Source organism: Myotis lucifugus, unplaced genomic scaffold, assembly GCF_000147115.1.
Source record: "Myotis lucifugus unplaced genomic scaffold, Myoluc2.0 scaffold_0, whole genome shotgun sequence".
Lineage (NCBI taxonomy): Eukaryota > Metazoa > Chordata > Mammalia > Chiroptera > Vespertilionidae > Myotis > Myotis lucifugus.
Window position 1 is genome coordinate 894,327 of NW_005871048.1, and position 25,256 is coordinate 919,582.

At 39.2% G+C, this 25,256-nt stretch overlaps 1 protein-coding gene across 1 annotated transcript; it reads left to right on the top strand.

Moving 5' to 3' along the window:
- Positions 1 to 1,071: 1,071 nt before the first annotated feature.
- Positions 1,072 to 23,653, top strand: TRIM4 (tripartite motif containing 4; the record flags this gene model as incomplete). Its single annotated transcript, XM_023762846.1, has 6 exons — positions 1,072 to 1,107; positions 7,294 to 7,389; positions 8,020 to 8,250; positions 12,678 to 12,700; positions 12,960 to 13,057; positions 20,105 to 23,653. Coding segments are annotated over 6 exons (1,071 nt in total), but the record flags the coding sequence as incomplete, so codon positions are not given.
- Positions 23,654 to 25,256: the final 1,603 nt, after the last annotated feature.

Genomic DNA, 25,256 nt, shown 5'->3' on the forward strand with positions numbered 1-25,256 from the left:
TTCGCTGTCGTCAAAGACGCCCGGGGTGGCTGCTGGCCCCCGGGAAACACGAAAGCGCCTTTGAGGCTCAAAGAAGTGACGCTGCACGGAGCTCCGAGCGGAAGTGAAACTGGGGGTGGGAGGGGCGGGATCACGGCAGGATTTCCCGGGAAACCGGCCCGGGGAGCTGCCCCGGGGAGCGTCTAGTTCCAGGCAAACGCACTGAGTGGGCGTGTGTATACCAGTGCCGTCCCATAGAAACGTCAGGCAAACCACATGTATAGTTTTTATAGTGGTAAAAAGAGCAGGTGACGTTCACTTTTTAAAAATACATATTTTTATTGATTTCAGAGAGGAAGGGAGAGGGATAGAGAGATAGAAACCTCAATGAGAGAATATCATTGATTGGCTGCCTCCTGCACGCCCCCTACTGTGTGTGTGTGTGGGGGGGCGGAATGGAACCCACAACCCGGGCATGTGCCCTGGGCCGAAATCGAACCTGGAACCCTTCAGTACGCAGGCCGACGCGCTATGCACTGAGCCAAACCAGCTACGGCACGTTCATTTTTAATAATATATTTTATTTAACCTAATTATCCAAAATACTGTTTAACATTGTTCTGAAGAAATACCTATTTTTTCATAGTAGACCTTTAAAATCTGTGTGTTATTCATTTACAGCACATATCAATTCCAACTATCCACATTTTGGGTGCTCACTGCCTAATGGGTGTTGTATTGGACGGTGCAGGTCTATCCTGTGGGTGTCACAGACAAGTGATGATTTGGGAAAAGCATGGGTTAAAATGAGGCTGGGTATTGTCACTAGCTTCTTTAATCAGTTGGGAAAATCACTTAATGTTTGAATTGTATATTATTTGGCCTATCTCATGCGTTAGTGAAGAAGCTTCAGTTGAATAGATCAGTTTATCCTACTCTGCGCCAGCCACACTGGCCTTCTTGCTTTTATTTTCAAGGCTGTTCTCTTTCTCTACCCATACTTCTGTCCTTTAGATCTTACTTGCTTTTAGCTTGAAGATCTTCCTTGATCATCTTTTCCAGAGTAGCCCTGTCCCCTTCCATTACTGATGGTGTAACTCCAGTGGTCTCCAACAGAATTGGTATCTAGTAAGTACTGGTTGAATGCATTCACTGAATGACACAAGTTAACTGATTTTGTAAACTATAAAATGTTGTGCAGTTTTATCAGCTGACTACAAACAGGAAACAGATGTAAAGCTGGACAACGAAATATATAGTAATTCCTTTATTCACACTTGGGTTGCGGGAAACGAGTTAAGTCGGCTCGCGTGAATTGCGCGTACTCCGCGGGAGCCGTCTTAAACTCGGTTCATATAGATTTGCGGTGGAGTGCGGGAAACGTGTAAACTCGGGCCGATTGTAACTGCGTATTACCAAATATTTCATTTCAATCGAACCCATACTTCAAAAGATATAGGCATTTTAACGCGCCATCTTATATTTTGGCGGGAAATTCACCCGACACCGTAGTGTTCAGTAACATTTGTTGATGCTTACTGGATGCCAGGCATTGTTCTAGAATCTGGACATAAACAAACGAGAAAGACATAGGCCTTGTCTTATAAGCATGTACACCAACAATTTTAGTGTCTGAGAGTTATCCAAGTTTGTACCAAGTACCCAGAAAGTCTGAGGTCAGAGTGATCAGCGAGGCGTGAGGAATGGCATTACAGAAGCATTAAACATGAGTTCAGTCTTGAAGGGTAAGTATAGCAAGGGAGGGGAGAGGATATTCAAGCCAAGGGAACTGTGTGGCAGTGTGGAATAGCATGTGATATGTAAGAGGACTGGAGGTTGCTTAGAACTTCTGGAGTGTAGAACATGGGAGGGAGGATGGTGGGAGTTGAGGCTGAAGAAAGGGGCAAGGGCCATGTCATGAAGGATGTTGTTCGTAGCTTTCTCTTTGAGGCAATGGGCACCGAGGACTTAAAGGCAGGGAATGACACCATCAGTTTTTGGTTTTAGAAAGATCACTTTGATATCTATGTGGATGGAGAAGACCAATTAGACTGCTGTGGCACCATTTCAAGCATGAGGCAATAAGGGCCTGAATTAGCGCGGGGCAGGGACGATGGAGAAGAGGGGATGGATTCATGAGTGCTGGAGTTGAATGACTTGGTGACTAATTGGACTTGGTGGGTAAGGGAGAGAGAGGTGTCTAGGATGACAGTGTCTAGTGCTCATTTTGGGACATGTTGAGGGGAGGCGACTGTGACAGGAAGTCTAAGGAAGAGGGACAGGAGGCAGGGGGCATCAGAGGCTCGAAACACTATTTTAGAATGGTCAGCCTACCCATAGAAGAAGTAAGCAGATGAGATTCCCCTAGGTCAGTGGTCGACAAACTGCGGCTCCCGAGCCACATGCGCATGGGCCACGAAGTTTCAATCGCACTGTACGTGCGCGCCTGCACGTGGTATTTTGTGGAAGAGCCATACTCAAGGGGCCAAAGAGCCACGTGTGGCTCATGAGCCGCAGTTTGCCGATCACTGCCCTAGGGGAAACACATAGACGGTAAGAAAAAGGGGGCATAAAGAGAAGCTGGGAAATACCAGTGCTTAGTAACCAGCAAAAGAGATCGAAAGGACCCATAAGAGAAATGGAAGGGAAAATACATTTGTGGGTGAGGGCTGAGGCAAATAAAGTGGGTGGTTGTGAAAGGAGAACAGGGCCCTTAAATCTTAAATCAACTGCCTCCTGCACGTCCCCTACTGCGGATGGAGCCTGTAACCCGGGCACGTGCTCTAACTGTGACCTCCTGGTTCATGGGTTGACACTCAACCACTGAGCAACACCAGCCAGGCTCAAAAGGTCTTTTAGATGAACACAAGTTGTTTTTTTTGAGTCATTGGTGGTGGAGGAGAAAAAGAGAACAGAGAAAGAGAAGTAGCTTCATAAACTTGAGGAAGCAGATTATTTGCATGAAAAGGCTTTTAAGCACTATTCTTTCTACTCTTACGCCATTCTGCTGATTCTCAGAGCTAATCCCTTCATTACTATTAACTCATTTAACAAATATCTCTTGATCACTGTTTTGTGTCAGACACTATACTACAGCATCAGCCATAGCACTGGGAATAGCATGGTGAATAAGACAGGTAAAGACTGTTTTCATGAAGTGCATAGTCTATTTGGACTGGGGGTAAGAGGTAGACAACAGACAGACAAATAAATGAAATAATCACAGATTGTGATATGCTGTGAAAGAAATAATGTACCATGCCAGAGAAGTAACAGGGTAGCTTTCTCTAAGATGACATTCAGGTGAGACTTGATAGATGAGTAGGATCCAGCCATCTGAGGAACAGTGGGAAGAACGTTCCAGGCACTGGACAGCAAATGCAAAGACCCTGAGGCTGGGAAGAGCCTGGAACTGAAAGAAGGTCTAGGTGCCAGGAGCATCATGAGTGAGGGGGAAAGTAGCATAAGATGACTTGGGTTATATCAGGCCATAATAAGGTGTTTGAATTTTTCTGGTGAAGAGGAAAGCCAATAAAGAATCTTAAGCAGGGTAGTGACATGGTCTGATTGGCTTTTAGAAAGATGATTCTAGCTGCTTTGTGAATATCAGATGAGAGAAGGACAAGATTGGAAGTAGGAAACGAGCCATGGGGTTATTACATGTCCAGACAAGAGATGATGGTGACTGGAACTAGAGAGTGCAGTGGGGACAGTAAGGGGGCTGATTTGATCTCTGTTTTGGAGGTACATCTGCCTGCTTGAATGGAATGCAGAGATTACAGTGACAGAAATGCACAGAACCTAAGAGCTGGTATTTAAGAGACCATTAATCCATTTGTCATCAGCTGTGACCCAGGAAATGCGTGAGGCTGACTTCCTCAGATACATAACTAGTTTGTGAAGGTCTAGATGGAAACTCATAACTGATTTGAAGTTTAATGTTATTTGAACAACATGATCACAAGCAGCATATATATTAATTTTGCAAGTGTATGCACTTTTATTATACTTATGGTTTTATATACACAAATTTTTCTGATGTTAAATCAAGAGAAAATGGTTTTTAAAAACCAACTAGCCAGCTTTGAAATGTTTGGTGCTGCCCTCCTGCCACCTCCTGGCAGTTTCTGTTATTGCAGGGAAGGGGTTTTCCAATTTTACTCAGTGATCCTGTTTATATCCCAACTGTGGCAAGATTCAGAAAGACTTGAGTCTTGGATAATAGAACCAACTATGCAGGATAATTCATGCATACTAGAATTGTTAAAGGCTTTTAAAAGTTGAAAAATTCTATTTAAAAGATTAAATTGTTTTCATTATCAAACAAAAGTGAAAACTTAAAAAAAATCTTGGTCACATACATATCTCATTACAAGCCTCATATATACATTGAATTTGACAGTGATCACAAAGTAGTAGTTACATAATTGAATAAAATAATAAGATTATTTAAGATAATCACTTACCTTACTGAGCAGGATTATATACCTATTTAAGTGAACAACTAGGAGTAATAAGTTGATTTTGTAATGCTACATATAAAACATTATATTAGAAAATTGTACAAGTGATATTGTGATATAAAACAGAACTACTATATAAATTCCTTTGTAACCTAATGTCCCCCCCCCCCAACATTTTACTGTGCAATTTTCAAGCATACATCAAAGTTGGAAGAATCTGCATATATAAAAGGCTAAGCGACCGGCCAACTAGCCGACCGGCTGGCCAACCATACCGTCAGTATGAGGCGCACTGACCACCAGGGGGCAGATGCTCAATGCAGGAGCTGCCCAGCGACAGCAATTTTGCAGATTGCCCTCTCGCACTTCAGGACCCCTCAGGGGATGTCGGACTGCTGGTTTTGGCCCAATCCCCGCAGGCCGGACAGAGGGAACCCACCTGCCAGAGGGACCCCCGCTCACTCCACAGACACCCTTCGAGCCATGGTGCCGCCCCAGGTGCGGCCGGGCCGGGGAGGGACCGCAGGAGGTTGGCTCCAGGGCATGTCTGGCCCGTCTTGCCCAGTCCCACCCCCACTGGCCACCTTCTAATTAATTTCCTTTCAATGTGCACAAATCTGTGCACAGGGCCTCTAGTTTTGTAATAATACCAGTATACCCACATCTAGGTTCTGTCATTAACATTTTATTCTATTTGTTAATCACCTATCTGTTCATCTGTCTATATCTTCTCTGTATCCATCAATTCTTATTTCTTTTTGAAGCATTTTAAAGTTAATTGCAGAGAGTACACTTCCTCCTATACTTTAGCATGCTCAGCATTAACCAGAGTTAACATTTGTTTATGTTATTTTCTGAGGTAAAATTTAATATAATGAAATAGATACAGTTTAAGTGTACATTTGAGACATGTTTCAATTTTTCCTGGAATAAGGAATAGAATTGCTGGACTCTAGGATTAATGTATGTTAATTTTATGCTACACCTTTTTCTGAAGCGGTTGTACCATTTCATACATCCACCAACGTTGTGTGAGAGTTTTAGTTGCTCCATGTCCTTGCCAACTTTGGTGTTGTGTTTTTAAATGATCTAACTTTAAGCATTGTCACTTATAAATTATTGGGAGAAAAGTGATACCTTTTAGTTTTTATTATTCTCCTAGAGAATAATTTAAAAAGTAATTATACCGCTTATTTCTTTGTTCTATTCATTTATCTTTTTTCCTTTAAGCTTTTTATTTTGACATACACACAGACTTACAGAAAGCTTCCCTCAACCATTCTTCAGCATTTGGCAGTTTTCACCAGTTTTTAATTTAAATACTCTTTTGCTTTGTGTATAAGAAACCATTACTCATGTTTTTTCACTAATCACTCATTGCAGCTTCTATGCATGATTTTCATTCTCTGCAGACCCCTTGTTGTTGTTCCAGTTTTAGCTTGATGCTTTTTTACTCTATAGAATTCTACTGGGTGGTTTTATTCACACCCAGTGCTTCAAGTGCTGCCTGTGCTCTAACCCCTAAATCTACTTCTTTAGCTCAGATCTTTCTTGACTCTTAACTGCTAACTACACTGAGTGGCATTGTTTTCCCATATCTTCAGAAAAAAATCACTTCTACTGTCATGGTAAACAACCTGCTCCCCTATTTATAATGGTCTGGCCTTCTAGCAACTTCAGCGCGAAATTATAGCTAATTTATCTACAAACGTCAGGTGGTCATAATAATCTGGCCACTTAGTGTATATCCACTTGGATGTTCCATAGATATCTCAAGTGCAATGTATTCAAGTAGAATTTCTTTTCTTCCCTCCCATTTACATACTGTTCCTTCTTATATCTCCTAATTTGATAAATAACCTACAATCCATCTAGTTACTCAAGCCAGAACCCAGGGGCAAAAGCTGGACTCCTCCTTCTTGCAGTCATTTGGTCATCAGTTCCTAATGGCTCTCCTCTTGTGTGTGTCTCTAACCTGCCTGCTTCTGTCTCTAAGGTCATGTCTGACATTCTGCTATCAGGTGCTTCCCCTCTACAGCCCACTCTGTTAATGCTGACTGACTTGGTTTTTTTTTTAATAGCTTATTTGGGTTTTTAAATTACAAAAATTATTTAAATTATATGCCTCTTATAGAAATTCAAACAAAACAAATTTAGAAAATTTCTCCCTTCCCCCCAACTTTCAAGCCATTTCTATCCTCTAGAAATAACTAGTGTTAATATTTTGGTGTATAACCTCCCATATTTTTCTTCTATTCAAACTCATACATACACACACAGACACACACTCTTTGCAAAACAGAATTATATAACACTATTGCTTTACAGCTTAGTTTTAATTTAATATAATATGTCAATATATAGAGAACTACCTGAAATTGATGTGGAGTATCAATATACCATAATTTATTTAATAATTTCTCATTGATAATGAATAATGCTATAGTGAACACTCCTATATATTGATTACTTTAGTAGTGTTTTTGTTGCATAGATTATTAGAACTAGTATTATGTACATTTTAAATTTTGTGAAATCTTGCCACTGCCCTTCTAAAAGATGCAACTTTGTACTTTCCTACTATGATGGTGCCAGAAGCTTTTTCTACCTTGTCAATGCTAGATACTTATTGTCTAACATTGTTCAGTTTTTGCCAATTTAATAGGCAAACTCTATATAGTTTTGTGGCGATTTAAGAGCAGAATATTTCTTATTCTGAAGATGGCCTATGACTATCTTCAACATTTTCTCAATATCATTGCCTATTTGGATTAGGTGACCTTTTTAAGCTCTTGAACAAGGAAGTTGCTTGGAGAGATGATTTCTGTCTAATATGTGTTTCTGCTCGCAGGAAAAACTTCTTATGACTCAGTGTAGTCTGACAGCCAAGATGAAGAAAGCCATGCATCTACAGGACATGGAAGTGAAGAATGCTACAGAGTGGAAGGTAACAGCAGCAGTGGTTGGACATTTCTTGCCTCTGAGGCCCTTGCAATCTGTGGCTGCCATCAGTTGTCAGGCCCCTTGCAGATAAGGTGATAGAACAGGAAGTATGTATCTGTCCCTGATGATCTCTGAGTTCCATATACTTCATCCCCACCTCTACTTTGAGGCAGTGCCACCTTCTTTCTCACTTTTTCCTAAGGTTGGAATTGGTTTGGATCCATGGCATTGTAGAAAGTAAATGGACTGTGCTTTCAGAGATGCTAATCTAGTTGGGAGGCATGATGTGTGTGGGCACAAGCACATATCTAAAGGTTTAACAAAACAGAAGAGTACGTGTTCTGAGGGCTAAACTAAGTAATAGATGTGAAAGTGCATTTTAGTTTAAAAAGTACACAAAGCATTGCTAGCAATAGTAGAGACCCAGATGTTACAAAGAATAAATGAATACTATAAAGACTAATATAAAGATATCAAATAAGTTTAAATACAGGAGAAGTGGAAATTTGTGGGGGGTAGGCGGGAGCTTTTCTTAAAATGGAAGGACCATGGATTACTGGGGAGTCATGCGCAAGGAGTTTAGGAGTAAGGACTAGGCAGAAACAAGGACTGAGCAAATCTCATGTGGCTCTAGGACAAGATGAAGAATCAGAAATTGAGGTTCAGTGCAGAATTTACAAAGCTGCATGACTTCCTGGCTGAAGAAGAGCAACTGTTTCTTCAGAAGTTGAGCAAAGAAGAAGAAGAGACTAAGAAGAAACGGACTGAGAACACATTACGGCTCCATCAGATAATCACTTCCTTGAAGAAGCTCATCTTAGAGGTCGAGGAGAAGAGCCAGAGCTCCATCCTGGAGTTGCTTCAGGTGAGACCGGCAGGGGAGGGGTTAGTTAACATCACTAACTGAATTCTCTTATCTTCAGAGCTGAATGTCTTTCTTAGTGAATGGGTTTAATAGAAGAAATGTTAATTGTATTACTACTGTCGTTATAGAATTAAATCAAGATTTACTATTTAAAGGAACTTAATGTACAATGTAGGTATCATTCACCTGGTTCAATAATTTATCTAGGATCTGAAGCACATCTAAGACTTTTCTATTTGTCTTATTTATGTTTGTACAAGGTGGGGCAAAAGACTCAGACTGTAAACCTACTTTTGCCCCATCCTGTATTTACCAGCAAACAAAAGGGTAAATATAAATGAGCTAAGCATGCCAACTCAAGAAGGCAGTGGTTGTGGGAAGAGCTATAGAGCAAACCCAAGAACTAGTAAGGAGAAAAAATAGTGATTTCACAGTAGCATTATTTATAGTGGTAATGGTGTTGAGGACAATCTGGGTATCAATTACTGAAAGAGGAAACTGGCAAAAAGTGGACACATGGATTCAATGTATACATAGTAACAGGAATGGATCTTAAAAACATAATGTCTAAGAAAAAAAAGCAGAAACAGAGTGCAACACAAACTCTAACTCATTGCATAAATTAAAAATATATAAACCTAAGCAATACTATGTATTTTGCAAGAACACATTAAAAAATTAAGCACAATAGAATGGTTTTTATTTTCAATGTTGCTGTGTTTTAAGAAGAATAGAAGTGAGTTATGTGCTAAAAGTGAAGGAATAAATGAAAAACAAAAAAGATGGAGGGATGGGCATCAAAATAAATTCCCCGAGGCTCTGAGATTCTATGATCCAGTTCTGTTTTTAATTATTTGTCTAATCTTGCACTTATGTTGGCTGATAAATTTTTTTGTAAGTACTCTGCTGGCTCATGTGTATCTTTGAGGTTTCAGACTCTAACTAGATCAGTGGTTCCCAAATTTAAATGTGTTATTTCAAAGGTTCTGCTAGATTATATGTTTGGATATGTAATTGGAACTTTATTGTTCAAGCAAGTTGTAAAAGTCATCGCCCCCAAATGCACCTGTGGCCATCACCACCCCCCTGGATCGCTGCAGCGCCCACCGGGGGGTGGTAGCGCCCACTTTGGGAATCACTGAACTAGATATTAAACCTGTATTTTAAACAGTGTTTAAATGTGTTATTTCAAAGGTTCTGCTAGATTATATGTTTGGATATATAATTGGAACTTCATTGTTCAAGCAAGTTGTAAAAGTTCTAGACAATTATTGGAGATCATTTCATTTAGATATAATACATATATTTAAGTATTGCTTAACTGTGTCCACAGATTTTGACAATATTATTTTTATTGTTATAGTAAAACTAGAGGCCCGGTGCATGAGATTCATGCACTCGGGGGTGGGGGGTCCCTCAACCCGGCCTTCACCCTCTTGCAGTCTGGGACACCTTGGGGGATGATCCTTGGGACACCTCAGGGATCAGGCCTAAGCCTGCAGTCAGACATCCGTCTCGCAGTCTGGGGCTCTTGCAGTTTGGGACCCGTCGCTCCTTACCACCTGCCTGTAGTGGAGGCGGGAGAGGCTCCCGCTACTACCGCTGTGCTCACCAGCTGTGAGCCCGGCTTCTGGCTAAGCGGCCCTCCCTCTGTGGGAGCTCACTGACCGGTTGTTCTGCTGTTCAGTTGATTTGCATATTATTCTTTTATTATACAGGATAGGATAAACATTTTTAATATAAAATCTACAGAAAAAAATATAAATCACAAGCTTAACAAGTTATCACCAAGTGACCCAACCATGTAACCACCACCCAAGTCAAGAAGTAGAACAGAAGTAGCATCCCAGAAGCCCTCCTCGCACCCTCAATCAATATCCTTTACCTCTTCCTTAAAGCTAGTCTCCTTTCAGGCTTCTCACACTTTAGTTTTGCTTGTTTTTGAATAAGAGTCTTTCAGTATGCACTCTTTTTTTTCTATCCTCACCAAAGGAGTGAGGATATCTTTTCCATAGATCTCCAGAGAGAGCAGAAGAGAAGGGAAGGGGTGGGGGAGGGGAGAGGGAGGGAGAGAGAGAGAAAAATATCAGTGAGAAAGAGACACATTGACTGGTTGTGTGGGGGGAGGGGGGTGTGAGCTGGGATCAAACTTGCAACCCACGTATGTGCCCTTGACGGGGAATTGAACCTGAGACCCTCAGGTGCACAGGCCAACGCTCTAATCAGTGAGCCACGTCAGCCAGGGCTCAGTATGTGCTCTTTTGTCTCTGTGTTTGTGAGATTAATCCACATGTTGCAGGTAGCAGTAGATCATTTGTTTTTATCACTGCATAGCAGCAGTTCTCAACCAGGAGTGATTTTGCTCCCCCAGAAACAATGTCTAGAGACATTTTTGGTTGTCACAACTCAGAGGTGGTTACTACTAGCATCTAGTGTGTAGAGGCCATGGATGCTGCGAAACATCCTGTAATGCACAGAACATACCTCCCCTTTGGCTCCAGGAAAGACTCATCTAGCCCAAGTGCTGAGGTTGAAAACCCTCTGCATAGTACTTTATTCCTTGGTATCTAGTCCCCCAAGAATACCAAAATCCATGGATACTTAAGTCCCTATTATAAAATGGCATAATTTTTGTATATAACCTATGCATATCCTCCTATATACTTTAAATAATCCCTAGATTATTTATATATCTAATACAATGTAAATAGTTGTTACACTATGTTTTTTAGGGAATGGGAAAAAAAGTAAATTTTAGTACATATGCAACCATGGTAGGCCTAACTATATAGTCAGCAACAATGTAACATTTTAAAAAATATATATATATTTTATTGATTTTTTACAGAGAGGGAGGGAGAGGGATAGAGAGTTAGAAACATCAATGAGAGAGAAACATCGATCAGCTGCCTCCACACCTCCTACTGGGGATGTGCCCGCAACCAAGGTACATGCCCTTGACCGAAATCAAACCTGGGACCCTTCAGTCCGCAGGCCGATGCTCTATCCATTGAGCCAAACCGGTCAGGGCTGTAACATATTTTTTAAACTTTTCGATCTGCAGTTGGTTGAATCCATAGATGCGGAATCTTGGATATGAGGGGTGACAGTTTTCCATAGAATCAGTATACGAAAACATGTTATTCATTTTACTATTAGCAAACTTTGGGTTGTTTCCAGTGTTTACTGTTACAAAAAGCAGTTAAGAACATCTTGTTTTGGTTCACTTAATGTGTACATTTTCAGTCAGTTATGTATCAATGAGAGCAATCTCTGATCACAGTAGTTGTACCAATTTACACCATTGCTAGCAATGTGTGAAAGATCCAGTTGCTCTATATCCTTATCAATACTTAGAATGATCAGTTCTTTAATTTTAGCCATCTGAAATGATGTATGATGTTATCTCATGCCCTCAATCAGCACCTCTTCCCTCTTCCTGAAAGGTACCTGGCATTTGATGACTAATGAGGTTGAGTACTTTTCAGATGGTAATTAATCATTTTGATATATTTCCTTTTTAAAAAAACAAACAAAACAAAACAGCTTTCTTGAGATATAATTCCCCCATTTTAAGTGTACAATTGAGCAATATAATTTTATCAAGTTGTGCAATCCTTACCACAATCCAGCTTTAGAGCATTTTCGTAAGATCCGTTTTTGTTTGCAGTTAATCTCTGTTCTTACTCCCAGCCTCTCACAACCTACTTTCTGACTCTGTAGATTTCACTTTTTTGAATATATCACACAAACAATCATATTATGTTGTCTTGTATATCTATTCTTTCATCTAATATAATGGTTTTGAGTTTTATTTATGTTGTAGCATATATTAGTACTGCATTTGCATTCCTATTTAAATTCCTGAGCAGTATCCCATTGATTGTAGAATACAGCACATTTTGTTTATCTTTTCACAAATTGATGGGCATTTGGGTTGTTTCCATCTTTTGGCTGTTATGAATAATGCTGCTATTCTGTGTGTGAACATATGTTTTCAAGATAGTAGGAGCAGAATTGCTAGGCAGTTTGGTATATTTAACTTTTTAAGAAGCTGCTAAACTCTTTTCCAAAGTGGCTGAACCATTTTATATTTTCACCACATCCTAACCAACATTTGTTACTGTCTCTGATTGAAAGAGAATAGATGGAGAAGTTGGCGAAAAGCAGGAGAGAGTTAATGTCATAGTGCTAAAAGAGGAAGAATAAAGTTTCAAGAAAGGGATTGATTGACATTGTCAACTAGTACAGAGGGGTCACAGGAGAAGAAAAAGGACATGGTGTCAGTTCATTTGCTTTGGCAGCAAGAGATCATATGTGACATAAACAAAAGCAGCTGACAGAAAAACACTGCTCACAGAGTTGAGTACCAGCTCGCAAGAGGAAGGTACAAACTTACTTCGTTCTTTCTTCTCTTCTCTTCACAGAATCCAAAAGATCTTTTGACCAGGTATGAACTCCTTCTTTCTTATGGGGTCTGCATGGAATGGTAAGGATACAGCCTGAGTAGAGGGGAAACAAGGCCGGGCTCCATGGGGCAATCTGGTCACACCTGGAGGGGCCTGTGGAAGAGGAGCTCTGTTCACTTTTGCAAGGAGGAATAGAAGAGAAGTTGTCTAAGCTTTGGAGTGGGAACCTTCATAGGAGTTGGGGGTCTTAGCTGCCCTACTTGTCTCCTAAGAAGAGCATCCTTCTGTACTTTTTTTTAGGAGTGAGAACCAAGATGTAAACTATTCCCTTGAAGTTCTAGAGGTGAAGACTGTGTGCCATATACCATTGATGAAGGAAATGCTGAAGCGATTCGAAGGTGAGCAAAACTTCTAGGAGTTGGAGCTCCCTATAAGTCTTTAAAATAAGAGAATAAACAAAGAGAAGTCTGGAAAGGAAGGAGGAAACAGGATATGAAACTAACAAGAAGGTCAGGAAAAATGGTAATTACTTAGGAATGAATGGATATATGCTTCATTCAAGAAACATTTATTTAGCTCTAGCCAGTTTGGCTCAGTGGATAGAGCATCGGCCTGTAGACCAAAGGGTCCTGGGTTTGATTCCTGTCAAGGGCACATACCTTGGTTGCAGGCTCCTCCCCGGCCTAGGGCCCTGGTCGGGGCTTGTGCAGAAGGCAACCAATCAATGTGTTTCTCTTACATCAATGCTTCTCTCTATCTTTCTCTCTCTCTTCTATTCTCCCTAAAAACCAATGGAAAAATATCCTCGGCAACGATTAACAACAGAAAACAAAACAAAGAAACATTTAACACATACTATGTGTTGTTATAAGGCACTAATGATACAGAAAGAAAAAGACATCTTCCTTCTAAGTATTCATAAGCAAATTGGAGACATAGACACATATCACTGTAATATTGTGGATTCAGTGTTTATCAGTGGTATGAAATATTATAGATGTACAGAGGAAGAGCTCTGTTGCAGGTGAAGTAGGGAAGTTTTCACAGCAGAGATGACAATTTTGGCATTTGAGGGTTAACCGAGGTAAAGCCAGGTAGACTCCCTGAGTTGAGCAATGGAACTGAGAGTCTAGGGAGAACAAAAAAAGTGAGAGTTTGCAGAGTCCTGGAGAGGAGATGGCTATACAGAGAAAGAACCCTGATGATGTACAGAGGCAACCCTGAGTTTTCAGCAGAGTACTGGTCAGAAAAGCTTGTGAAGAACTGCCTGAGGTTAAGGAAGGAAGTTTCCAAAATGACTATAAGGAACAGTTCCTGATGCGCACACAGGCCTAGGAACAGTACCTGTTTCTACCAGCCAGACTGGAACATTCTTAATTCATGATTACTGAATAGAGTATTCAGGAAAGTCTTGCCTCATTAGTGGGGAATAATTAACCTATACTGAGCAGTGCTTTGGACTCACCATAAAAATCATGAATGAAGACTCCAAATAATCAAATTATTCCTGAGTAATTGCATCCCAGGACAAGTTCAAGAAGATTGATTAGAATTTTAAAAAATGAGTGCATGTTCAGCAATGTAAATGCACAATCTTTGGCACCCAATCAAAGATTATCAGGCATGCAAAGAAGTAGGAAAACATGACTCATAATGAGAATAATTAATAGAAATTGACCCAGAATTGATCAGGTTATTAGAATAAACATAAGACATTAATACAGTAATTATAACTGTTCTGTAAATAGGCATATAGAGACATGGAAGGTATAAAAAAATAACCCTAGATCAAACTTCTAGAGATAAAAACTGGAATGACTTAGATGAAGAATGCACAGGTTTGGATAAATAGATGATTAGACATTGCAGAAAAAAAATTAACGAACTTGAAAATGGAGCAGTAGCAACTTTGCAAAATGAATAAATGCACAGAGTAAAGTACTGAAAATGAAAAGAGCATCAGAGAGGTATGGGAAAACTTCATGCAGTGTAATACATGGTAGTTGGAGTCCTTGAAGGAGAGAAGTAGGATGGGATGAAACAAAAGTATTTGAAAAAATAATGGCCAAAATTTTTCCAAATTTATTGAAAACTGTAAGTACACGGATCCAATAGCTCAACAAATCCTAAGCACAAGAAATATGATGAAAACAACAAAAGCAGTGCTAAAAAAATTTTTAAATATAACAGGATAAAAAGAACATGTTATAGGGGAACAAAGATAAAGATGACATCACATATCTCATGGGAAACAATGCAGGTGAACGAAATCTTTAAAGAACTAAAAGAAAAAACCTAGAATTAAAAGATCACCGGAAATGATAATGATATAAGTAAATATATATGTTTTTGTCATTTAAATATCGTTAAAAGTAAATAGTGATGGTTAATTTACATGTTAACTTTATTGGGCCACTGGGTGCCCAGATATTTGGTCAAGTATTATTTTGGTTGTTGCTGTGAGTATTTTGGATGAGATTAACATTTAACTTGGGAAACTTGAATAAGACAGATTGTCCTCCATAATGTTGGTGGGCCTCATCAAATCAGTTGAAGGCCTAACTAGAACAGAAGGCTGGACCACTCCTCCCCAGCCCTGAGCAAGAGGGAATTCTACAGTAGACTGCCTGTGGACTTCATCAGCAGTTTTGGCTCCTTTCAACTGGAGCATCAATTTTCCATGGGTCTTGAGCCTGCCCATACACAGTAGATTTGGACTTTCCAGTCACCATATTCATGTGAGCCAATACCTTTTTAATCTTTCTCTCTGTATATACACACACATCCTATTTGTTCTATTTCCCTTGGTACCCTGACTAATACAGTAATTGAATGTTTAAACAGACAGACAAAACAATAACATTGTGGAGTTTGTAACATATTACAAGTAAAATACATAATAATAGCATGAACGTTGGGAGGGAAGAATGGAAGTATACTATTAAACAGTTGTTATATGTGAAGTGGTATAATATCACTTGAAGGTAGATTCTGGTAAGCCTCACAACAACCACTAAAATAAAACATAATTAAAACAAAGGAGATAAAGTGGAATCATAAAAATATTTGATAAGAAGAAGACAGAAAAAAGAACAAATAGGAAAAATAGAAGACATATTGGAGGTATCACACTACCTGATAAACTATACTACAAGGCCATAGTAATCAAAACAGCATGGTACTGGCATAAAAACAGATAGAGATTAATGGAACAGAATAGAGAGCCCAGAAATAAACTCACGCCTATGTGGGCAATTAAAATTTCATAAAGGAGGCAAGAAAATACAAGGGGGTAACTAAATGGTGTTGGGAAAATTGGACAGATACATGCCAAAAAATGAAATTAGATCACCTTCTTACACCACATAGAAGAATAAACTCAAAATGGATTAAAGGCTTAAATGTAAGACTCAAAACCATAATCCTCCAAGAAAACATAGGCAGTAAAATCTCTGGCAGTATTTTTTTCTGATATATCTCCGGCAAAGAAAACAAAAGACAAAAATGAACAAATGGGATTATGTCAAAAGAAAAAGTTTTTGCACAACAAAGGTAACCATCAATAAAACAGACAACATACTGAATGGGTAACGATAATTGTGAATGATACATTCAATAAGGGATTAATACTCAAAATTTATAAGGAACTCATATAACTCAACAAATACATAAATAATTAAGTAAAACCCAAACAATCCAATTAAAAAGTGGGCAGAGGACTGAATAGACACTTCTCCAAAGAAGACTTACAAATTTCCAATAGACATGAAAGATGCTAAAGTCACTGTCAGAGAAATGCAAATTAAAACCACAGTATCATCTTACACCTGTCATAATGTCAATAAATCAACAAGTGTTGGTGAGGATGTGGAGAAAAGGGAACCCTCATGCACTTTTGGTTGGAATGCAAATTGGTGCTATGGAAAATAGTGTGGAGGGTTCTCAAAAAATAAAAAATGTAACTGCCTTATGACCCAGCCATTTCACTTTTGGATATATATCTGAAGAAACCCAAAGCACTAATTCAAAAGAATATATGCACCCCTATGTTCATTGCAATGTTAATTTACAATAGCCAAGATACGGAAGTAACCCAGGTGCCCATCAATAGACAGGTGGATAAAAAAGTAGTGGTATAGCCATGGCTGGTGTTTGTCAGTGGTTAGAGCACGGGCCTCGTGCACCAAATGGTCAAGGATTCGATTCCTGGTCAAGGGTATGCAGGTTCAATCCCTGGCTCTGGTTGGGGAAGAGGAGGCAACCAGTTGATGCACCTCTTTCACATCAATGTTTCTCTCCCCCCCCACCCCAAACTTCCCTCCCTTCCACTTTCTCTAAAAAGCAATGGAAAAAATATCCTAGGGTGAGGATTAACAACAACAACAAAAAGTAGTGGTACATATATTCAATGGAATATTATTTGGCCATAAAACAGAATGAAATCTTACCATTCGCAACAGTGTGAATGGACCTAGGAAGTGTTATGCTAAGTAAAATAAGTCAGAGAAAGACAAGTACCATTTGATTTTACTTATATGTGGAATCCAAAGAACAAAATAAATAAAACTGAAACAGACTCATAGACACAGAACAGACTGATGGTTGCTAGAGGGGAGGGTGTTGGGGCACTGGGTAAAAAGATGAAGGGATTAAGAAGTAGAAATTGATAGTTACAAAATAGTCATGGGGATGTAAAGTGCAGCATAGGGAATATAGTTACTAATACTGTAGTAACTATGTATGGTGCCAGGTGGTCCTGGAGTATCTGGGGGAACACTTTATAAAGTATATGATTATTTAGCCACTATCCTGTACACCTAAAACTAATACAAAATAATATTGAATGTAAGCTGTAATTGAAAAGTAAAATGAAAAGAAAACATATAGCAAGATGATAGATACAAACCCAATCATATTATTAATTATTAAATATAAATTGTCTTATATCCTAATTAAAAGATGGAGATTAATTGGATTGGATAAAAAAGCAAGACTCAACTGTATGCTGCAAGAAATACATTAAGTATAAATACATGTTAAAAGTAAAACAATGGAAAAAGATACACCATGCTAATATTAGTCAAAAGAAATCTAGAGTGGCTATATTAATACCAAAGATTTCAGAGCAAAGAATATTATCAGAGATAAAAGAGATAACTTCCTAATGATAAATGGGTTAATTCATCAGGACATAACAGTTCTAAACATTTATACATGTAATAACAGCTTCACAATATATTAAGCAAAAACTAATAGAGCTACAAAGAAGGATAGACTAATCCATAATTATAGCTGGTGTTTTAATACTTTCAATAATTTTTAGAACAAGTAGGCAGAAAATCAGCAAATAGAGTAGGCTTGAAGATCACTAGTAACCAACTTTATTTCACTGATATATATATAGAACACCAGAATACACATTTTAAAAAAGTGTACATGGAACATTTTAACTAGATAGACCAAGGTAGGCCATAAAACAAATCTCATTAAATTAAAAAGAATTCAATTTATGCAAAGTATGTTTTCTGACCATAATGCATTTAAGTTAGATATTAGTAACAAAAATGTCCATGGAAAAGTCCCAAATATTAGGAAACTAAATACATACTTCTAGATAACCCAGGAATTAAAAGAGAAATCAAAAAGGAAATAGTAAGTTCTTTGAACTGAATGAAAGGGAAAATACAAATCAGAATTTATGGGGTACAGCTAAAGTAATCCTTAAGGAGAAATTTATAGCACTAACCTATATTAGAAAAGAAGAAAGTTCTCAATTCAGTGTCCAGTTCCCACCTTAAAACACTGGAAGAAGAGCAAATAAAGCAAGCAATTAAAAGAATGGAAATAGAAATATTGCAACAGAATAAGAAAAATTATTGAAACCAAAGGCTAATTTTTGGAGAAGATTGATTTTATTAATAAACCTTTAACTAGAATGACCAGAAATAAGAGAAGATACCTATTGCTAATATCAAGAATGAGAGGCCAGCACCAGCCTGTATAATTTTAACCAATGTCATCCCAATAAATTCAATAAAAAAGGAATGAGAGAGGCAACATCACTACAGATTCTACAGATATTAATAGGATAATAAGTGAATATTATGAACAACTTTTTGCTGATACATTTGACAACGTAGGTGAAATGGACAAAATCTTTAAAAGACACAATTAAGGAAAGCTTGCTTAAGAATAAACAGATAGCCCTAACCGGCTTGGCTCAGTGGATAGAGCGTCAGCCTGCAGACTCAAGGGTCCCAGGTTCGATACTAGTGAATTCACCAAACATTTAAGAAATAAATATGTATTCTACATGAACTCTTACAAAAAAATTGAAGAGGAGATATTTTCCAATTCATTCTATGAAGCCTGCATTACCATAACACTAAAATCAAAGACATTACAAGAGAACTATAGATCAGTGTTTTCTATGAACATAGAATAATTCTAAAAATTTTAGCACACTGAATCTAACAACATATTAAAAGGATAATACATCACAACCAAATGGTTTAAATATTTGAAAAAAATAAATGTAATTCACCGCAGTAGCAAACTAAAAAAGGAAAATATGATAAGCTCATAGATGCAGAAAAGCATTTGTGAAAACACAGCATCCATTCATGATTTTAAAAATAAGACAAACTAGAGAGACATGGAGAGTCAGAGGGGAGAGAATTTGGAGGCAGGGAGGCCACGGAGGATGTTATAGACAAAGTTAAAGTGAGAGATGCTGAAGATCTGAGTAAAGACAGTGGCCGTGAGAATGAGAGGAGGAAAAGAACCCGACTGATATTTCAGAGGTAGAATTGATAGAACTTGGTGACAAATTAGTCATTGAGGGTTAGAGGGAAAGAAGAGTCAAATAACCTCAAGATGTCAAAGTGTGAGTATTTGGGTGGAGGTAATGCTGTTATACCTTAGAGACATAGAAGACAATGATATCTGCATTTGTAGGGGCCTTGTCCCAAGTGGGTGGAAGGAGACTTAGGATAGTAAGTTCCGTTTTGAGTTATCTGTTGGAGGTCTGTGGAGATGCCCAGTGAACAACTGGAACCAGTGAAGAGAAACCTTGTTAATGATGACATTCATGTGTACCTGTACAAAGGACCAGCCAGTCAACAGTCTTGGTCTAGTTCTGATTCAACAAATCAGAATTTGTTAATATTTCTCCAAATTTTTTGCTGGTTGTGAAGTCTTATGGCCGTGATCTAATGAGCTCCCTATTTTCTAGGTCTTAGTCTTTTGCAGCAGAAGGGAAATGAGGATTTCAGGTTGCTAGTGGCCCACCTGAGGGATAGTTGAGAGGCAATGAGGAGTCTCAGGCCTGACAGTACATGTTAGGAGGAGAAAGATGGAACTGAAACTGGAATGATGGGTGTTTCTGGAGGAGGGCTGGTGGTAAGCTCTTGCATTATTTATCTCAGCTCTTTTTTTCTCTGCAGTGGCTATCAGTGCAGCTGAAGACACAGGTCATCCCCACCTTGTCTTCTCCCAGGAAGGGAGGTATGTGAAAAATGGAGCACCCGCCAGTTCTAGGCCATTACTTTCTACAGCATGGAACTACTTTACTGGATGGAGGACTCCTCAGCAGAACACACACTTTGTGGAGAAATTTCAACACTTACCATGTGTTTTGGGAAAAAACGTTTTCACTTCAGGGAAACATTACTGGGAAGTTGAGAACCGAGATACCCGGGAGATTGCTGTGGGGGTGTGTCAGGAGGACGTCATGGGGATTGTTGATAACACAGAAATGTCTCCTCATGTGGGCATCTGGGCTATTTGTTGGAGTCCTGCTGGCTATTGGCCCCTAACAGGCTCCCCTGTGAGTCCCACCAAGCTAGAGCCAGCTCTCCACCGGGTAGGCATTTTCCTAGATTATGGGGCTGGAGATATCTCATTCTACAATGCTGTGGATGGAGTGCACCTACACACTTTTTCTTGTTCTTTTGTCTCATGTCTCCGGCCGTTTTTTTGGTTGAGCCCATTAGCATCTTTAGTCATCCCACCAGTGACTGGTGGAAAGTGATCATGGCTATTCTTCCCTGGCCCAAGAATCCCTACCTATGTCCCAGGGACACCCATTTCTTGGCCCTCTTTAACTTCATAGTGATCCTTCATAGTACATCAGTACTATCCATTCAGAACTTTTGTGTTTTGTTCATCTCCCTGTATGTCCTGTAGACAGATACGGCAGATCCTGTTGGTTGCCTTTCTAGCCACTTGCCCCACTTCTCAGCTTCTCTTCTGGATCTTTCTAATTGAACTGTTTGGTGTCCACCCTCTATGTGATTCAGGAGAAGCAGTCCCATGTGAGGTAATTCTGGCCAATGAGATAGGTTGGGAAGTTTTCCAAGGTGGGGAAACTTTCTGGGGAATATTTTTGTAGCTTCTAAAAAGAGGTATTTGGAAAGCCACAGCTCTTTTCTGATATTAGCAGCTGTCTTGGAACTGAGGAGAGTACAGTAACAGTGGAAAGGAAGAAAAAACATGGTCGTTGCTGGCATCATCAAACTGTTGGAATTTCCCTAATCCCAAACTACTTGTTATCTGAGATTATTGCTCCCTTCTTGTATGAGGCGATTTTAGTTGCATTTTGGTTACTTGCCGTCTGAAGTGTCCTAACTGGTGCTATAGGCACATAGCGTGGACATCCCACCGTTGAGGCTTATCTCATTTTTTTCTGAAACTTGACAAAGTATGGAATCCACATTCACTTCAATTGCATAATTCCTCTTTCCAGTAAGTACTATATCCTTTACTTTTCTGTATCAGAAAACTGAGGCAGTCTTCTCTGACTCTGCCCATGCTACTACTCTCTTCACCTGACCAGGTCTCAGCCGTCAAGTGTTGATTATGCTGTCTGTTTGTTAAAATCATAGGTTGTATATACAAGTTTATTAATATAATAGGAATGTTGAAAAACTTTTAAGTATTTACACTGTGCTAGCCTCTTCACATAATGCTTTCCTATGACTCTTGTAACAGCTTGGTGAGATGGAGATTAAAGTCCTATTTTTACAAGTGAGAAACAAACTTTTAGAGTAACTCACTAATGATTGCTTAGCTGGCAAATGGGAGTGTTGGGATTAAATTTAGATCTGTTTGAGATGAAAGCCACACTTTTTTCTACTCTGCATTTATTTGTAAGTATTTATTGAATGCAGATTGTAGGTCAGCATAAATTTGTTTCTTATTTTCTTACATGTTTTTATCCTCTATATGTGTTTTTCTCTTTACCTTTATACTCTCAATTGTAAGCACTCAAGAGGATTGTGGAAGTTACTGGATAGTTATTTTAAAAATAATGATTGTTGCTCTCGTTATAAAAGTTGTGCACTACTTATAGAAAATTTGGAATGTACAAAGTGTGTAAAGAAAGTCATCAGTGGTCCCACCATTACTAACATGTTAATGCGTTTTCTCCTAGATTTTCAATAGATTTTCTGGCAGTGATTTAACAAGGCTTCTTTCACAACTTCTAGCACCCTCCCTAACTCTTCTCCCCCTTCCTGTGGCCCAGCCCATTCTGGCTTATCTTCCTATTCAGCCAGGCCAATACGATTTCATTTAATGCTTTCTGCTGAGTTCTTAACTCTCCAAGTTACTTGAGGTTATGAGTTGAATGTGTCCTCCAAAAAGCTATGTTGAAGTCCTACCTGTGAGTATGACCTTATTGGGAAATTAAGTTGAGGTCATTAGGGTGGGACTAACCCAATGTGACTGGTATTCTTATAATTAGAGGGAAATTTGTAAACACATACACACACACACGAAATGCCATGTGAAGACATGGAAGATGGCTATAGGAGAGATTGGAATTATCAAGCCAAGGAATGCCTGGGCTTCTAGAAGCTGGGAAAGGAAGGAAGAATCCTCCCCTAGAAGCTTCCAAGAGAGCAGGGTCCTGCCCACACCTTAATTTTGGACTTCTGGCCTCCAGACTGTGAGACAATACATTTCTGTGGTGTTAAGCCAACCAGTGTGTGGTACTTTTTAACGGCAACCCTAGGAAAGTAATAGGTTCCATCAGGACTTCTTCTAGTACCCGCCTTGTTAATTTCCAGTCCTTGGGAAACTTATCAATACCTTTACTCCTCTCTTTGTTCTGGGCTGTTGAGCCAGGTTGATTGGCTGTGCTCCAAAGTCTTACTCTGCCCTAAAGAGGGCTCTTTGAGCTGCTTGGTAAACAAACTTCAATTTTTGATCCCTTGACTTCCTTTTATATCTCTGGTGGCAGTGATTCCAAGCTTTTTCTTCTTTTCTCAAGCTTTCATGAGCTGCCTTCATACCACTCTAGCTGGGGTAAAACTTTACTTCTACCTATCTTAGGTTTTCAGATAGGATTCTAACAAAAAATTAACAAGAAAAAGAACAGTTTATTAACACATGCAGCACATGACACTTGAGAGAAACTAAAATGAAGAGTAGCTCAAATTGGAGGCTTAGCATTCTGACTTACATAGTATCTTCAACAAAGACCAATAAATTTGTGGAGAAATAACAGGACAAAGGAAAGCAGTGTTAGCCTCCCCAGGGTGGCAGGTTGCAGGAAGGTAAATATATGTGAGGAAACTAATGGAGTAGTTTGTTTGCAGATTCTTCTGGTGCTGTGTCTGGGTTAAGAGGCTGCCTCCAGTAAAAGGAGAATTTGTATCTTGCCTTTAGGCAGAAAAGGGGGGGTGTGCTTTTCCTGGATTTCCTGCTGCTTATTTGTCTCAGCTCAACATAACTTACATGTTAGGCATATTTTGGGACACATTAGGGTCCTTTACTACTTATTATTGCAAAGAACTTGCTTCTTTTACTGAGAAAAAATTTTTTTCTGGTACTGTACCCAATTCTTTGTTCTTTTTTTGAGTCTTGATATTGGCCCCGCTCATATACTGAGTATGGGATGGGACCCATGTGTTGTATTTACTAAAACTCAAATAAGCTTTTCTGATGTACAAACAAGATTGAGAATAAACTTGTAATAGCTTTCAATTTTACTTGGAGGTTTCTCTGAGTCTTTACTATGTTAAATGTATTACCTGACTCATTAGGAGAGGTATTTATTATGTAGCCTTAAGAAAGCTTATTTCACCACAGACACTTTAGCTTTGGGAGCAGAAATTAACACTTCCCCAAAAACAGTTTGACAATGACTTTTTTAAAAAAAATCCTCTCTGGAGGATATTCTTTTCCATTGATTTTTAGAGAGAATGAAAGGGAGGGAGAAGGAGTGGGGAGAGAGAAACATCAGTGTGAGAGAAATACATGGACTGGTTCTGGTTGCCTCCCCAATGGGGTGCCCTGAACTGGGGAGGGGAGAGTAAACCCACAATCGAGGTACATGCCCTTGATAGGCAATCTAACCCTTCAGTCTGTGGGTTAATGCTCTGACCACTGAGCAAATCTGGCCAGGGCTGACAATGATCAACCTACACTTTCTCCAGGTGATCTTGACCATCTCAGATTTCAACCTAGACTTGTGCTGCACAGCCCCCAAAGTTGGTGATGCATGCTTTGGTTCTGTAAACTACTCATGCTGTGTGATCCTGAATAGGGCTCTGTTAAAGTCTTTTTTCCCCCTGGAGACTGAGCTTTTGTTATGGAAAACACTCTGGGGACATTTTCCAATGATTTCTAGTCCCCTTTTTCCTGCCAGAGCCATGAAGGGGATCTTTTTCAACTTTTCTCTGAGAATTTGGTGGGGTTCCTGGAGGTAAAACTCATGAATATGTGCCCCCTCTCCAAAACTGCAACTCTTAAGTTTCTCACTCAAGCCAGTCCACTCAACTTTGTCAAATCTACCAATTAAGTTTATGGCTCTGGTGGATTCTGCTTCAGGTAAGTGGATCTGAGCTTCAACTCTGGATCTGTCTACCCAGATTTTGGGGTGGCAATTTGCCAGGCAGCCTCAGTTCTCTGCTGGGTCCAAGAAACGCCATTGCTTTTCAACTTTCTCATTTTTTTTTTAAGGATATGAGTTATAACTTCCAAATTTTTTATACGTTGGATCTGAAACTGGAAGTCTACTATCATAATATTAGAATAAGTTTCTTGTAGACCTCTGTAATGGTTAATTTTGACTGGGCTAATGGATATCCAGATAGCTGTAAAACATTATTTCTAGGTGTGTCTGTGAGGGTGTTTCCAGAAGAAATGAACATGTGAATCAATAGACTAATTAAAGAAGATTGCTCTCACCAATGTGGATAAATATCATCTAATCATTTGAGAGCCTGAATAGAACAAAAAGGGAGAGGGAGGACAAATGTGTTCTCTGCTTCAGCTGGGACATCCATCTTCTCCGCCATTGGACATTGGTGCTCCTGGTTCTTAACCTTCAGGTTTGGACTGACATGTATACCATTGGTCTCTTGAATTTTTGGCCTTTGGACTCCAGCTGGAACTTACACCATTAGTCTCCATGGTTCTCAGGACTTTGGACTCCAACTGAATTATACCACCATCTTTACTGGTTCTCTAGCTTGCAGACAGAGGACTATGGAATGTAGTCTTCATGATCATGTGAGTCAATGGCCAGTGATCCATCCTATTTCTTCTGTTTCCCTGATCAATACAATCTCATATAGTTGGGTCCTACTT